Source organism: Oryzias melastigma, linkage group LG10 (genome assembly GCF_002922805.2).
Source record: "Oryzias melastigma strain HK-1 linkage group LG10, ASM292280v2, whole genome shotgun sequence".
Taxonomy (NCBI): domain Eukaryota; kingdom Metazoa; phylum Chordata; class Actinopteri; order Beloniformes; family Adrianichthyidae; genus Oryzias; species Oryzias melastigma.
This window is the reverse complement of record NC_050521.1, coordinates 6,174,336-6,191,072: the sequence shown is the minus strand read 5'-3', so window position 1 is coordinate 6,191,072 and position 16,737 is coordinate 6,174,336. Positions and strand designations below refer to the sequence as shown.

At 34.4% G+C, this 16,737-nt stretch overlaps 1 protein-coding gene across 6 annotated transcripts in view; it reads left to right on the top strand.

Moving 5' to 3' along the window:
- The first annotated feature begins 237 nt into the window (after window positions 1-237).
- Window positions 238-16,737, top strand: part of diaph2 (diaphanous-related formin 2) — a 406,507-nt gene continuing 390,007 nt past the window's right edge. For 4 of the 6 annotated variants that reach the window (XM_036214089.1, XM_024283229.2, XM_036214088.1 and 1 more), the window contains exons 1-3: window positions 331-1,334; window positions 14,283-14,315; window positions 15,314-15,490. In XM_036214089.1, coding sequence (XP_036069982.1) covers window positions 1,251-1,334; window positions 14,283-14,315; window positions 15,314-15,490 — 294 coding nt within the window. In that variant the 5' untranslated portion in view covers window positions 331-1,250. Of the gene's footprint in view, window positions 299-330; window positions 1,335-14,282; window positions 14,316-15,313; window positions 15,491-16,737 lie in introns of those variants that run through there. The other 2 variants (XM_024283228.2, XM_036214087.1) reach the window with 2 other exon arrangements.

Genomic DNA, 16,737 nt, shown 5'->3' with positions numbered 1-16,737 from the left:
GTATTTCAATAAAGTTTTGTGAATGCTTGGCCCTAAAACAGCCTCAAGGTCAGCATCCCGTCCCTCACTCCTTTATTTATTCGAACATCTGATTTGATTCCCATCCGCTTGCTGTGAAATCAGACGAACCCTTTCGTCACTAGACTCCTCCCTTTGGACGCCAAAGCAACTACAGGACTGTCAGCAAATTTGACCAATGGTTGAGGAGTTCTCCATCCATGACGTTTCTCGTAAACCAATCAGCTAGTAGGAGGGGCGGGACATCTGTGGGCCTGGTTTTCATGTTTGGTTGCCAAAGGTAAGCTCCGAGAAGTAATTTTGAGTTTTCTTTGACATTATTTACATTTTTATACTTTGTTATTTATTCAGTGACATTGTATTTGGTGGTGTGTTTTATGTCGGGTGAAATGAGCAATGCTTGCTGGGTAATGACGGTCCCGTTGCTCGCTTGAGTGAGTGTACAGCACTGAAAGTAGTGCACTCAAAGAGAACAACGGTGATTTTTCCAAACATCACAAGCCGCTCTTAGAGCGAAAAATTACCACACTGCAGGATAATAGTAATAAAAAAAACTTTTTTATAGTAGTAGAATTTCAGAAATACTAGAAATATTTATTCGGTTAGTACCTCGTTATGGCCAAGTTGAAATGATTGTACGTTCCTTTATTTTGGAAATTTGGCTATTTTAGGTAAACAAACAAATACGACTATTTAAAGTTTTGGAAGGGAGTTTTCGCTGACTAAATATTTACACAAGTTTTGCCGGTTATCATCAAGCTTAAAGTCCTTATGAATATCCCAGCGACTCGCATCCTTTTTCTTTTTTTTTTTTTAGCAGCGTTAGGAAACGCGTGGAAAACATTTTGACCAACTTAACACCTTTGACACTGTGAGAAACTCATTGTTTGTACACGTTTGTCACTTTCAGAAACCCCTTTTACCACCGTGTGAACTCATTTACTGCTGAGTGGACACCAGGAGCTGCTGTACACACCACCACACCTCCTGCTCCAGCTGTCTTCCCCTGGATCGGATGCTACTTTGCAACTATTGGGACGCGCCCAATTTTTAACTTTTTGGATTTTTGGATTGAATGGATTTTGACAATACATAATCTGGATTTTTTAAATTGTTGTTTGAAAAGTCATCTTTGGTGGAGGAAACCAACACTTAAGGAGAAGACCCTTCTTTTCTATTTTATTTTATATTTCTTTTTTTTTTTTTAAATTTAAACTAACTTTAAGAAAAGGATGGATCAAGCCAGTGGAGGGGAGGATCCAAACAAGCCCAATAAAAAGAAGTCTGGAGAGGATGAGGGCAAGAATAAAAAACTGGTAGGTTTTTGGAGTGTTTTGTAAATTTTATAAAAGAAAAAAATATCAAAGAGTATATAATAGGAATGTAATGATGCACTTTCTTCACAATTTGGTTCAAACTTGGATTTTTTCGGGTCATGGTTCAGTTTTGTAAATTATAAAACAGCAGAAAAACCCCACAAAAGTTCAAAAGAATCTTCTCAATTTGCTTATCAGCAAGTGACAATGAAGAACACGTTTTCAGTTACCTTACACTAATAGTATAAAAACAATAAAGGATTAATACGTTCTAAAATGACCACAACACGTGTTTGATACTTTAAATATGAGCCTTATCGTATGCTGTAGTGATACAACAATTTATTTTTGCAATGATTTGGTTCAATGGTGTGAAAAACTAAGAATTGTGGCATCCCTAGTTTATAAACATTGACATTTTTAAAGATATGTACACACCCGTTCACCCATGGTGTTCACACTGGACAAACAAGGAAGGGCTTCTTCTTCTTTTTCTTTTTCTACTGTTTAATAGTGCATGTCCACCTCCTACAGTTGGAAGAAGCTTGTTGTGAAATGTTGAAGCGGTGCAATTCTCTGGATTTTTGCACTAGATTTGCATAAATCCTGAGATTTATGCAATTCTTCAATGGATGCTAGCAGTCAACCATTGAAAGGTTAATTGCTAGCATCCTTACAGTGGTGGATATGGATTATTATCATGTCAAGAGAGTGGCCTTGATTTGTTTTTATTTGACAAAAACAAACGCAGGCATCGCCATGTCTGGGTTCATCAGATAAACCAAATCCGAGTCCCTGATTAGTCAAAGTTTAACCTGGTTTCACTTTCAGCCCACGTCCAATGGCTGCACGTTTTTTATGTAGTGCTTGGCGTAAAAAATTGCATAGCTACTCGTGAATGTATGTGTTTTGAACGTGGAAGCCATAAACACACGTTTACATAGTTTTCTTGGATGTGGCTGCTTGAAAGCCCCTTGCAGAGGGCGGTGTGAACATAACTTTAAGCTAAACCTGGTGAAATATAGTAAAACAATAAATAATTAATCAGCTTAAATATTAGCATAACACTTGCTCGACTCTTTTAATTTAACCTAATAGAATGCAATAGTATATCCCACAATTTGGTTCAATGGAGTAACATACGATTCAGTTTAAATCAAGAATTGTGGCATCCCTTGTGTATAAACTCTTACATCTATAAGGTCAACAAGTACACATATTTCTCACATTATTGAACTTGAAAAAGTTGCAAAAACTTTTAATTACTTAAACTTCTCTTACATGATCCCACAGTAGTTACTGAACAAAGTGTTGTCAAGATTCTGTTACCGTTTACTGCAGTACGAGACTCAATTTTTGATGTGTTAGTATTACTATTTAATGTATCCCCAGCTAATAGCAGTTGGAGTTCACCTTAAGAGATACCATTTCTATAAGTGCGTCAATTTTCAAGGCACTCAGTGGATCACGTGATCTTCCATCAAAAAGCATTTCTTAAAGATTTTCTGAAGAGCAATCTTCCTCTTACTCCTGGGTCAATATTTATGCTTCCATATGAACACACACATTGGCGAAAAAAAGTTATTGAATAACTTTAGAGGCCAAGGGATCATACCAAGTTAGGTAACAAATTGCCTGAGATAAGTGGGGGGCAGTGGTTGCAAGATTCTGTAGTCAAGAGTAGAGTTTGATATGCAAATGGGATAAACCTCCTTATTTTATGATCAGTCTTAGACCAGAGGTGGAATTATGAGTCCTAATAAAAGAAGAGTTGAACAATGCTGTGAGTTGCAGTTGTTTGGGTTGAGGTTATTTCAATAGTTAAATGTGCAAATAGAGCAACCTGATATGCACCATCAGGACAGCAGAAGACATAATCACCATAAACTAAGCTACCAGTCAACTTTTGATAATATATGTGAAACTATTTACACAGATGGACTTGTTTGCTGTTAAAACAATTTGCATACTTTTTGTAGTTCTAGTTGAGTAACTTTTATCTGCTTCAATATTTGAGTCAAAATCAATGTTTTTGTTTTAAATCCCACATTTTCCTATTTAAATTTAAAGTATTTCAGGGGTTTTGTGTTGCGTCATGTTTGGGTGTGACATTGTATTCCCAGTAATGTCTTCAGACTAGTTACTGGGTGGGTTGAGGAGGCACCCTGGCTAAGTTTTGACGTGTGATTCCTAACACTTGGAAACACCCTTGCTCACACTACAATGATGTCCATACTGTTGTTGTTGATTAAATGAACTCTTTCAGTGTTGTGAAGTTGATAAGAAAGACCTTTGCCAGCAGCAGGGCATTGTCAATGTGATAACAACGGAAACTAACAGAAATGATTCAGATTCAATAGCCCCCAGCAGTTTGAGTGGTTGAAAATGCTGATGGGAAGGGAGTGGCAGAGACCAACCCTTTTTGTGACTCAGTGGATTTCTGCTATCACTAAGCCCTTTGATTTTGTCTGAACTGCAGAGAGATGTGTTTGTATGGAGTTTTCTCGTTTTGCTGTTAGAAAATACAAATTTGGATAGATTGGAAATTCAAGAACTGACAATAGCTGACTGGTTATGCATTTTACTTGGATGCTTTTGTGCCTAAAATCTACGTAGTGTAGATATCCAGCAGTACAGTTTTGAAATAGATGCCATCTCAGGTGAGGAAAACGAAGACATACATGGATTTAGTCGTCTACAAGTGGATGCATCACAATGGAGCGGAGCAGTGAGCTCACCCAGAGTATCTACAAAACAAATGCTCTCTTTTTTCAAACAGCCTTTTGAAGAACATATGTTCTTTTACGAGAACATATTAAAAACAACAAAAAAACATTTTTCATTTGGAGTGGGTTTTTAAATACTGTAATCCTCATAAATCACAGTATAAAAGGAAAGACGGTTGCAAGGTAGGATTTTGAGCTAGTAAAAACATATAAACAGTGCAGGAAAATCTATTTATAATATCTGTAAGAAATATTGGGTATCCTGATGCTCTTTATGAGCTAAAATGTTATCAGCAATTATGATGAACACTAGTTCTTTATAGTATAAAATAATGTCAATATTTCCTCTATATTAATTTATGGGTGGCGGGCTGCAATTTCAAAATTTAACCTGCGCTTCTTGATATTACATTTTTTAAATTGTTGTAAGTACTCCATCGCTGCAAGTCTCAACTTGACAATTAAAGTTGGATCTAGTTCTCACAACTACAGACGACTTTTTTGCTCTGTGTGAGCTTTTATTTTGGGAAAGTAGGGCAATGAAAAGAACAAAGGTATTGCTTTTAGCTTAAAATAACTCCAATAAGATTTTAAAAGGGAAATAGTCATTTAAAAATATGGATGCTCAAATTAAGTTACGTAACATATCTGTAGCTTAAGTTACTTGGGCTGGTGTTTAGTCAGTGTCGCTAACTTGAGAAAAATAATTGACACCCTTGAGCTAATTTCTATATGCCATGTTGTATCTACTGGCTGCATTTTCAGAGGACCTTGTTGAAATACTTTTCTAAGAGAAAGACCCCGATGATGATCTATCATTAACCTTACATTGACCAATAAATGATGATGTTTTGATTAAAAAAAAAAAACTGCTTGCAATCACACGCAACACAAGTGTAAATTATTTAACATTAATGTTTAATATAGTTGTACAAGAGAAATAATATTAGACAGGGAGAAACATTGTAACTCAGTGAAGGAGACTGATTTAAGAAACAGGCTGCAGGGGATCCCCTTGCTACCTGTTTGCTGGTGAGCATCAACAGGCTACCTGTTGAAGAATTTTAATACAACAAAGCCTTGGAGCTGTTCTAACAAAAACCAAGAAAAAGTTAATCTTCTGAACTCTACCACTGATTTTCCTTACGGAATTTTTGCTTTTATTGTTATTTAATTTAGCTGATATTATTTAATTAGTTATTTGTTTTACTATTATAGCCTTCAAAATCAGTAGTTTGTAACATCATTATGTCAAGTGTCATTTCTTCATGCTGAAACAATTTCTTAGTGGGCGTGTCCTTGCTGCTCAAAAAAAAAAAAATTCTCATTGAATGTTGACACCAAATCGCTGGAAAATCAAGAACGATGAGGACAGATTTCTTGTTTCTTTTCTGTTGAACTTGTCTCGTGGCCAGACATGTTCGATGTTGCTCAATCCTCCAAGCAGAGCAGCTAAGCAAAAGCTGTTTATAAAAGCTCAGCTCGACTCTGAGAGAGAGGAAGTGATTATTCATCCCTGGGTGGGGTCTTGTTCTGTTTTTTTCCCATGTGCTGGACATTACTAAATGGACATGTAATGACCTAAAACTTGGAAACATAAATGTGATTTTTCTTTTAAATAGTAAAAACATTAAATAAAAACATTTTAAATGGCAGTTTTAGAGTGTAATAGGATTAGCTTTTTTAAAAAATAGTCTATTTAAGTTTACTATAAGCCTACACTTGAAGGGAGGCAGTAAACTTGAAGTTCACTTTTTATATACTATGTATGTATAGAAACTTAAAATGTTCCAATTTAGCCTGAAGATGGATTTAGTTAGTATACTTCCTGTACTACATGTACACGGTCTATGGTAGAGTTTCTATACTTATGCTTAAACTCAAGTGTACTTAAATAAACTTCAGGTGTACTACTTTTTTCTTTGGGTAATTTTAACAGGAAAATTCTTATTCAAATAATTTCAATATCTTTATATTAAAACCATGCGTCACACGGCAAATATGAATTTTTACCAATCTATTTTTATATACGTGCTCTAGATTCCTCGAAGGCTTTAACTCTCCTGATGGGCACTAGCATACAGGGTTGCCTTTTAAGTAAAGTACAGATAGACTTGGAGGAGAAACACTGAAAGCTGTGTGTTTGTTTATGACATTAGTGGGTAGGATTACATCAGAGCAATGCTATTTGTGCTGTGGGCCCATGGTGTAGTTACACAGCATAACCATATTTGAAGAACTCTACAGGCCTGTCAGATAAACACAACCACAATCTTTCTAGTGGTTTGTTGTGATTCCTTTTTTTCTGTATTTCTGGTGTCTTGATTGGATATCATGGAAGCATGAGATTGACTGGAACGTGTAGGTGGAACAAGATCTTTGGCAGGAATTCAGCAGAGTTGGTTTGACAGTGAGAGAAACTCTCATTCTGTGCATACCAGAGTGAAAGGTGATGTCAATCTGCTTCTATGAGGGCAATCCTTCTTGTTAATGACAGAGTTTGAGAAAACATGACCATTGGTGCTAGAATTTTTTTTATTCTCACAGATAGATTGGCGTTGGACCCTCCTATCCTATACATATGTGTTATTTCCTGTAGCTAGTGAAATGCTGTTAGCAGATAAATCCAGCTTTTTCCAGCTTTTGTAACCCCTGTTCTACCCTAGGCATGTTTACATTAAAAGTGGGATCATCTGGACCCCACGAGACAACATGCTAAACTTTTTTTTTTTAAGGATTTTTTATGTTCATTGGTGTCCGTGGCAGACATCAGTGTGAGGGTGGGGTCATCTGGACCCCATTAGATAGCACGAGGGTTAAATCTTGACCTTATTCTTAATGGTAAGCATACATTTACTAGAAAATGGGGACAAAAAAAAACAGTTTCACTTGTTTTGAAGCCATACCATAATATATATTTTTTTAATTTGCATATAGAGCCGTTTCAATTTACCAAGCATGTAGGAGTTCATAGATGCCATAAATTACTTTGAATAGGGGATAATCTTTGCAAAATCCAGACCATCACACAAACATTTACTGTCCGAGTGAAGAAAACTACAAAGATCATGTGTTAGATAGTTTAAAAAAACAAACAAACAAAAAAACCTGTTTGGACAGTTTATGAAGGATCTTCACTAAATGCTCATCACATTTACAATTTTTCGGGTTATGAATCGCTTTGGAGTGTAAGTCGCAGATACCAAAAAAAGCACAATATAGAAGATCAGATATAAGTGGCACTGGAGTATAAGTTGCACTTTTGGAAGAAATTTATCTAAAAAGAAAAACAGGACCAATAGTGGACATTTCCTCTTGAAAGGCAAATCACGACAATGAAACAGATAGTAATAATAGACTGAATGTATGTACACTTCTCTGACGTAAATGTTTTTAGCTTCATGAAACAATGCAATAATTATTCAAATAATCATAGCATAAAGATCACTCTAACATGTTAATTAAACTCTTCATGTAACTTGAAAACCACTAAATCTATTGAATTCTTTATCATCTATGTCGCTTTTAAACAACTCTGCTAATGCTCATGCTTCTTCTTCGTTGAAGCTGGTGCTTCTTCTGCGTTGCTGTCGATAGCAAAAACGTGTACATGCCTAGGGTATCAGTTTTTGGATTAACAATCTCGGATAAGTAAGACTAAAGAAACTCCTTAAAATTTACATGCAAACATTATTTTCAACAATTAATGAATATCCAAAAAGTTGCAGACAAATTTGGACTTTTGAAACATCAATTTGTCTTTATGAAAAAAGTGTTTATATTTGACAATATGAATTGATCCTCTAAATATAAAAATATATTTTTTACTAATTTAAGTTAAATGTTAGCAGTTTTTTAAAATTACAGTTGAATTAAAAATATATTAAAATTGAAAAAGATTTAAGACAAAAAAAAATGCTCAAAATAAACTTACTGTATTCAAGATTGTTTACAAAATTTAATCTACAGGGAATGTATGTTTTACTGTTAAATAGCTGTAGACACATAAAAGCAAAAGAAAAGGCAGAAAACAAGAACAAAGTTTAAAAATTACATTTATTGTGATGTTGAAATATTGTCAAAGATTTACCAAAGAGATTGATATACAGAAATATTATGTATTAATAGAGTAAAACATTATGTTTTAGCTAAATCTGTATCATATAATTCTGGATAGGTTGAAGGATTTTATGTGAATTTTATTTTATTATTTTACATTTTTGGATTGGTCTAAATGACTTCTGATGTTTAAAGTTCCAGTTATACTTAACAAGACACTCAAACTAAAACATATTACCGTACATACTTATTAATACATAGTTGATCTGAATCAAAAAAGGTTGTTTGTGCTATAAATGTACCTTTTTTGTATTATGTAAGTTCACTATTTTTGTCATTTTTGACAATATTACAGTTTGAATCATATTTAATGATTTAATTTTGGTGTCTTGGTGAATGATTTGGGATTTCAAAGTTTTGATGATAAGATTTAAGGAAGCCTCAGCCTTGTGGTTTGCATGGCTTATTAATTTGTTTCACATTTTACATCATTTTTTAAATTCTAATTTCCTAAGTATTCCTACAACGCTTAATTTTTTTAAGGTGTGGTACACTGATTTCATTGTGTCTAACTGAATGATATTTTTGTAAAGCAACGTCTGACAAACAGTGGGAAACGGACCAAATGCTGGAGTCATTATAACGTTCAGGAAGTTAGAGAGAGGAAGCGGCACAGAATGCTTATGCCAGACTGTTGGGGGGGGGGGGGTTGGACGGCCCCAATGCTCCTCCTAAGGGTCCTGTTTACACAGGAAATAAGACACTTACTGGTCTGTCTCAGTTATTCAAAAAATGTGAGGCGTAACTCACAAAGCATGGTTTTTCATGTTGATATACATAAATAAAAACATAAAATTCAGACCTTTTATGTACATCATTTTGACGAGACTTGGCCAGGGTTTGTGTTTAGAATGAGCCACCTCACAGTCCGGGGGAGGCCAGGATGAAGGGGTTTTCCCCACTAGGTCACTTGACCTAAACATGCGTCAAAGGACTGCTAAGGGTTTTTTTTTTCTGCAAAATTTGCTTTAGATGCAATTGTTAATGATATGCCTCCCTGTGAAATTCATCAACATTTGTAAAAACATGTAGAACTGGTAGTATATTTTTATCCCTGTATAGGGGTGTAATTTAGTTAAGCTCTTGAACCTTTTCCTCACCAAACATAATTTGTTGACATGTGCTTGACTGATGAATGTCAACATCATAATTGTATTTTTCTAAAACAACTTGTTCCAACTCTCTAAAATAATTTATCTTCAAATGGTAAAATAACTTGTCAAAAAATCTCATAAATAAACAAAACTAAACCGTCCTTATGGATTATGGCCCTTGCTATAATATTTAACAGTTACTGAAAATCTTGCATTTAAAGAATACAATTTCTGAACATCTTCAATAGACTACACTAAAGCCTTTTCTTGTTCCGGCCTTATATAAACATAGAAAAAACAGTGCCTGGTATTTGCCTTCATCAGAGATGGAGATGACCCAAGGGCTCGTCTGTGCTGGTTCTTCGGTTACATGGTCAGGCCATCCAGTGTAAGGCCATTCAAGTTGTGGCTCCGCTGTGTTTTGTTTTTTTGTTTTGTGCACTTTTCCTTTTCAGGAGTTGTTTTAAGAAACTGAATAGTAGAAGTACTTTTTACAGAAGAACTATAGCAGACTCCCAAGCTTTTTTAAATGCACTCTGCGTGGGAAAAAAAGTGTCTACATAGCTAGTGAGGTTTTTCTGGATTTATTTGAGAGAATTGTCTTTCTGCAGGAACTTTACCGACACAGTCTTAGTTTTTAGGGTACAATTTACTACAAATATATTTCCTTTTCTTAACATTTATTTATCTAAATATGGTTAGTTTATTATTTTGGTTAAGTATTGTCAGATTTTTATTAGCGTGACTGTAACTAATAGAAACAAGACTTAACTGAGCCCGCCAGAATTAACAGGACCGTACCACTCCTTATCAGACCGGACCGCTCAGTAGAAACAACGCTTTATTCGTCGCAATAAAAGTATCAAGTTGTTATCTATTTATGTGTGTACGTTTTTTTTTAATTTGTGTAGTGTTAATAACGGACAGATAGTCTTTGGGGATATATAGTGTATCGTTACTAATGTTATACCAAAAATACTCAACAAGCTACAGATTTTGAATCACTCATTCAAAATTTAATTAATCGATTAATATGAAGCAAACAGCTGGTAAGGTAGTGAAATTATATTTTGGAATGTGTTTTAAGTGAAATTATTATTTATTTTGTCATTTTTTTTGCTAGAAGAATTTGCCAATTCATAGATTTCCTAGGCTAATTCTATACAGTTAACTCTTTTTTTTCTTAAAAGCTGTTACTTTCTTCTCCACAATGAAAAATCTATTGCTGTAATTCTTTCACTTAGACTGCAGTGTAGACTGAACAGAGCACTTGTTTTAAAATAAGAAGTTTAGATAATAAAAAAAGTGAAGCTGAATTTGTCAGCAGTCCTCACTAGCTCGCTAGCAATTACTGACTTCTTTTTATTAATCATTAAAAATAATTTAACTTAAAATTTTAATTTCTCTCTAAACTAACTTGTAGACACCAAGGCCCAAGATTTTATTTTGACGGTTATAATGACGCCACACAGATGCTTTTGTTGTATTAGTCATGTGTTTCCAAACGCCGCTGTGTTCCGTCCACCATGGAAAACAAACTACTTCATATGCCGCCTGCTAACATTTTCTAATAAAGTTAAAGAGCATTAAGAATAAATGTTTCACAATAATTGTGCTTTGTTATATTAAATTTAGAAAAGATTGTGTGGAAATATGCATAGTGGTGTGATTTTGTGTCCCCAAATTGGCTCTCAAGTTGTACGATATTGCTTGGTGTTTTAATTTATAAGGATCTGCATGAAGTCATGATCATTTTTTGATTAAGGAGGGACCCAGAGCTAATTTGATTAGATTATTTAGAGAAATATGTATTTGGCAATAAACATTTATTATGATGAAAAAGTTTACTTCAATAAGCAGAAAAAGCCCAGAGGACATGCAAGCTTAATTGTTAGGTGTTTAATTGCAGTGTTGCGATGTTGCCAAGATAATGGGCAAGGAAAGGCCCTAAAGTCAAGGCAATTAACCAAACAGTGGTTTGATTGTTGTTAAATTGATTAGAAAATGTTTAAGTACTACATCTGAAAATTAGCTATTGTTTCACACAGTTTCAGACTGTTGGAGAATGCTGGGCTTAATGACACATACACTCTGAGTTGGTAATGAGAAAAGTTGTTGCTCAGGTCAAATTATTAGTTTTACAAATGTGTTTTTTTTAAATTGTATAAATAAATGAATGAATTGTTGCTACATGGAACTGATGTTTGGTTGCATATGGCTCCTTTGGTGACCTGTGCACAAAAAAGATGAAAGTCTTCATATGACTTGTATTAATAAATTTATAGTAATAATAAATATGTTTTCTGCTGTCTAGTGCTTTGTTTTTCTAGCCTTTGACTAGTTGTTGCATGCAAACAAAGCTATTGTCTTACTCGGTTGTTTGCGCGTTTACTCTGTGTTGCCCGAAGCAACAGCTTATGGTAAAATAAAAGGAGATGCTGGTTATCCAGTTTGTTTGTTCAATCCAATATCAGTAGTTTCCTGATTAGAATAGTGCAGAAATCCATAGCTGGAGGCAGGTTTTATAGCCTCACAATGCCACATCTCAAGACTCATTAGCACTTTACAGACTAGCACCGTAGCATATGGCAGAGCTGTTACTGATTCCCATTCGAGGTGTGTTGCAAATGGCCCTTCCTTGCTGAGCTCCAACCCTGTGGCAGTAGCACTTCTTATTGTGTTTGAGATTAAGATAAACATCTGTATTAGCGGAAGTGGAGGTGTAAATCTTTCTGGGCCCGTCTGGTACAAAATATGCTCTTTAAAACCCATTTTACAACCAGACGATTTTGTTTGAGAATATGTTATTTTTGGAATACATGTATATGAAGTGTTAAAATTGGGTTACGGGGCATACTTGCCATGGGAAAAAAGTGTAGTTTTGTTAATTTTGACAGTTTTTTTATAGTAGCATATAAAACAGTATTGACACCTCATCAATTGTTATATTTGAATAAATGAAGCAAACAACACACACTTTCATATTTTTTATTGAACAAAAACCAATCAAAATGCAGAAAACTATGAAAGACAAAAAGTAAACCCTTAGTATTTTAAAGACCCACTCCAATCATAAATACCCTATTTATATTAAAAGGATTCCCTGAGGTCTTTTAAAATCATGATTATGCTGTTTTTAGCCTTGACAATAAAAAAAAAAAAAAAAAACTTGTGTTGTTTAATAGGACTTAGTCTCTGCAGATCGGCAGTAGTTCATTTGCATCTGAATTTTGGGCGGGACGATTGGCGCTGAGCTTGTGGCCCGCCTGGCGAATTTTTTTTTACGTCACAAATAAGTTATTTTTCAAACTGGATTTTTTTTTCTTATTTACAATGATTTTAGGTAAAAAATAATGTAATTTAGAGCTTAATTATCCTAGTATGCATCCTCCATAATCAGAAAAAAACACCACAAGAACATGTTAAAAACGCTCAATAGATGATTTTCATTGGAGTGGATCTTTAAATTTGTACCGTGTGTTTCAACATTTTTATGTCTTAAGCATTCACACAGCATCCTCTGTCATTCCCTTGTGGGATGCCTGTTACCCTGTTCTGCTACGGTGCAGCTCGCTCTTCACTGTGGAGTAGAAAAAAAAGAGGTTACAGAGACAAGACAGACAGAGTGTGTGAACCAGGCCTACGTCAAAAGGCTCTCTTACCAAAAAGGACAGTCCTTAGGCTTTAAAAATTCCCTTTGTCCACTTTGGCGCAGGAAAGTGGGTATGAATATATAATAGCAAAGCCACAAAAAAAAAATCAGTTTCCTGCAACTGGAGTCAAATGTGAGTCTATTGCGTTGAATACATAGATGTTATAATTTGGTCTTGCAGCAATTCAAATACCCTGAGCACACAAGCAATTATTACAATAGAGTGGAGGCCTGAACCTGATTGAGATGCTGTGCATACATCCATCCTGGCAAACCTCTATGAGCCAAAGCAATGCTGTAAAGTAGACCCAAATGCAAGGACAGCTATGTGGGAGACAGATGGCACCATTGACCCAATGAGTTTCTAACGTTCTTGTATGGGTTTTTAATCACAAGTAAACTTAAAGTTTCAAAGGAGGATTTTATTTAAGTAATTTCTTGTGCGGTTTAAGTTTTTAATTAATGTTTTCTGGTGTACACATTTCCATTGTTTCACCTAAAATAATTTGCCTTTGCAGTTTTCCTGTTTTCCCTCTTCACCTTCAAGCTTTTTATTGGTGCTTCTGGTTTAAAACTTAATTTTAGGGGCTCCACAAGAAAATCAAGTCAAATATCCCAGCCAATAATGTTTGTAAGCAAAGTCTTATATTTAAGCTTGTTTAGTTTCCTCAGATTGGCCAACTGTAAACACCGTGCCAAACATGCAAATTGAATATTTTTGTAAAAACATTAAAAACACAACAAAGACTTGAGAGAAAGAGGGAGAAAAAAGCAGCAATACGAGATAAAAAACACAATTTTAAAGGGGAAATAAATTAGGGACTTTTAGCTCAAGCAGGCTCCTGATTCAAATAAATGTTGGGAGCTCAATAGATGCAATTATGAACCAGTTTTGCTCTTAAAAGTAAACTTAATACTTTTACAGTAAACAGGGTTTAATAACTTTTTTTTATTGCTGCCAAAAAAAGTTCAGTGTGTTGAATCTTGGAGTCGTTTTTAAACGTTTGCATCCTGGTTTCGTTTGATGTATTAGAAAGCATGGTTGATTATATCATGCTTTGCTATTCATCTAAATGTGTATTTGCTTAAATAATTCATTTCTTTGCTTTTATGGAAATGTTTACATTGTGTGTTCAGGTTTAATTTAAACATTTTCAAATATTTACTTCATTATTTAAGATTTTTGTGTGTCGTCTCATCATCCACATGTACAGTATTCAGGGTAAAAAAAAAGTTTCTTAGAGTAAAGCAGAATGTATCCAATTTCCTGTACATGTAATTGCTGGGACGTTTATTTTTTTTTATTTTCCGTCTTCTGTTGGATGTTGTTCTTCATACTGTACCCTCCTTCCAACAGAATATACACATTAAAACGTTGGCTGATGATATGGTAAGGTGCTTGGTTGAATTTTAGTGTGGCTAGCTTGTTTCACATCATCCTCAGTTTTTTTTTTCATCTTGCATGGTACTTTTTACTGAAATATAGAGATGGATCAAACCTGCCACAAATTGATATAAACATAATGATGCAGTAAAGCTTAGAAAAAAATGTGCATTGAGCGCCATAGCTTAAAACAACGATTTTAAAATTGAGAAATAATCTAGAAGATGATAATTTGTCACTGTTAGTTATGTTTGCATTTTTATATTTATGACTTGCTGCTGCTAGGGATTGTGAGTATGGCTTAATTTTCCATTATGAATTTACTGCAAAATTTTGGTAGCTTTTTTTTTTTTGTTTTAAGTGACGTTTATGATCAAATAAATGAGAAGGCTAGTTTTATAGTACGTTTGATCCATCAAGATATATTTCTGTAAACTAATATTAGTCACCATATATATGTATGTCTTTTACCGTGAGTTTTTCTTCTCAGGTTTATTCTGTGTTTAATTACCCAGCATGCAAACCCCTCCATATTCCCAAAATAAACTAACTTAACCCCTGCATGTGTTCATGCGATTTTGTCTGCTTTCACACTAAACTTGACCACAAGCATTTATTACAGCATTTTTGTGAACACACTCATTTAACAAAAAAGGCTTTTACTGACATTACAAGTTGAGGTTGGTATTGCGTATTTAAATTACTAAAAAAATAATCTGCAAAAAACAGGTAACCTGAGGATCTGATGGTAAGTCTATTCTGATTGGGTTTATTCATTGTACTATTAGAAAAGTTTGTTTTCTGGTTGCATGTCAGAAGGGAAAAAAGTTAAAAGGGACACAGATAAATTAAAAAAAAATCTTTGTTTTTTTCTTTGTATCCTGTAGGAACTGTTTTAACTAATTGCAATTTACTTTATTTTTCAGTGAACCATTTTAAACCTAATCGATAAATTACTGTTTTGTGCAATACTCACATAATTTTAACATTGTGTTTTCTTTCAGCGTGATCGCATTACAAGTTTCAGAAAAACAGGAATGAAGAAGGAAAAGCCCCTCATCCAACACCCGACAGATCCCCTCTCTCCTCAGACTGAACTGCCCATTCCTCAGCCTCTATTTGACGACCGATCCATGAACCTCTCTGAAAAAGAAATCAATGACCTCTTTGAGAAAATGATGGTAAGTGTTGTGTTTTTATTCCAGCTTACCCTTGTGTCTGCAACGCATACAACTTTACTTCAAACTCTGATGCCTGTCAAAACCTCAAGTCTGATGAAAAGGTTGTCACGGTTTAAAAAAAGGTTTTCCTAATGCATTACCACTCATCCGTGTTTTACTGTTAATGGAATTAGATGTATTAGGGAAAAAAATGACATTTTTAATTTTTTCCTTTGTCAAAGCTCTGCTTAATTTATGCCACACCTTCAAATTATTTATTGTTACACTCAATACTTTGTCCGGATAAAATTGCCCTGTTGAGAAATTATGGTTTACAACTGTTAGAAATGAACAATATGTGACAGCATAAAATTGGAAACCAGAAGCACAGTGAGCCGTAATCAGTGTCGAGCCTGAGATCTGGATGTGTGACAGTGAAAATGATGTTTTCATTTTCTTTGTCGTCTTTATTTTGTTTATTCGTGGCTTGTGAAGTGCAGCCATGTGCATAAACAACAGGTTAATTCCTTGCTAATGTGATATAGTTCATGACTTGCTCAACTACAACAGGCTGGATTATATTGGTCAAATTTTCCACCACTGACTTAACAACTTATCTAATTTTGTTAGGTATCATCTGAGTTAATAAAAGTGAAAAAAAAATCACACATATTTTTAAGTGTACTATATAATTTCAGTTTACAGTACATGCATTTTGATCAAGAAATATCAACAAAAACAACCTAAACTAGACATATTTTTTGTGAACATCTATAAATGTTTCACACAAAGTCAGTACAAAGATTTGGAACTATTTAATTGCTTATTAGTTTTAATCCAGTAGTAATGAACGATTAATCTGTTAAAAAATAATAGAAACATGGCTGCACATTGCTGCACATCAAAGTGTGCTTTTGGAACCTGATCTGAGGTTCCAAACTGTTTTTAAAAGTGTGAGTTAATGTGGTTAAATAGTATATTTATTTCTCTTTGCGATGTGTCTGAGATAAAAAGGTTTCAGTACCCCCAAGAAAAAAAAAGAGGTCAGTTGGGGAAAAATGCAAACTTGGTGCAAGCTGTAAAAAGTGGACGCTTCTTTGGAAATTGCTGTATGATGATCTAGAAAGAATAATATGGGGAAGTTATAAGTTCATTTATTTTGAGACTTACATAGAGTGTGACTTTTTATTCCACCCTTCTTCAGTCTGAACGGGAGAGGATAGACTATTTATTGGTTTCATTTTTTAAATGTTTTAGTATTATTTTTT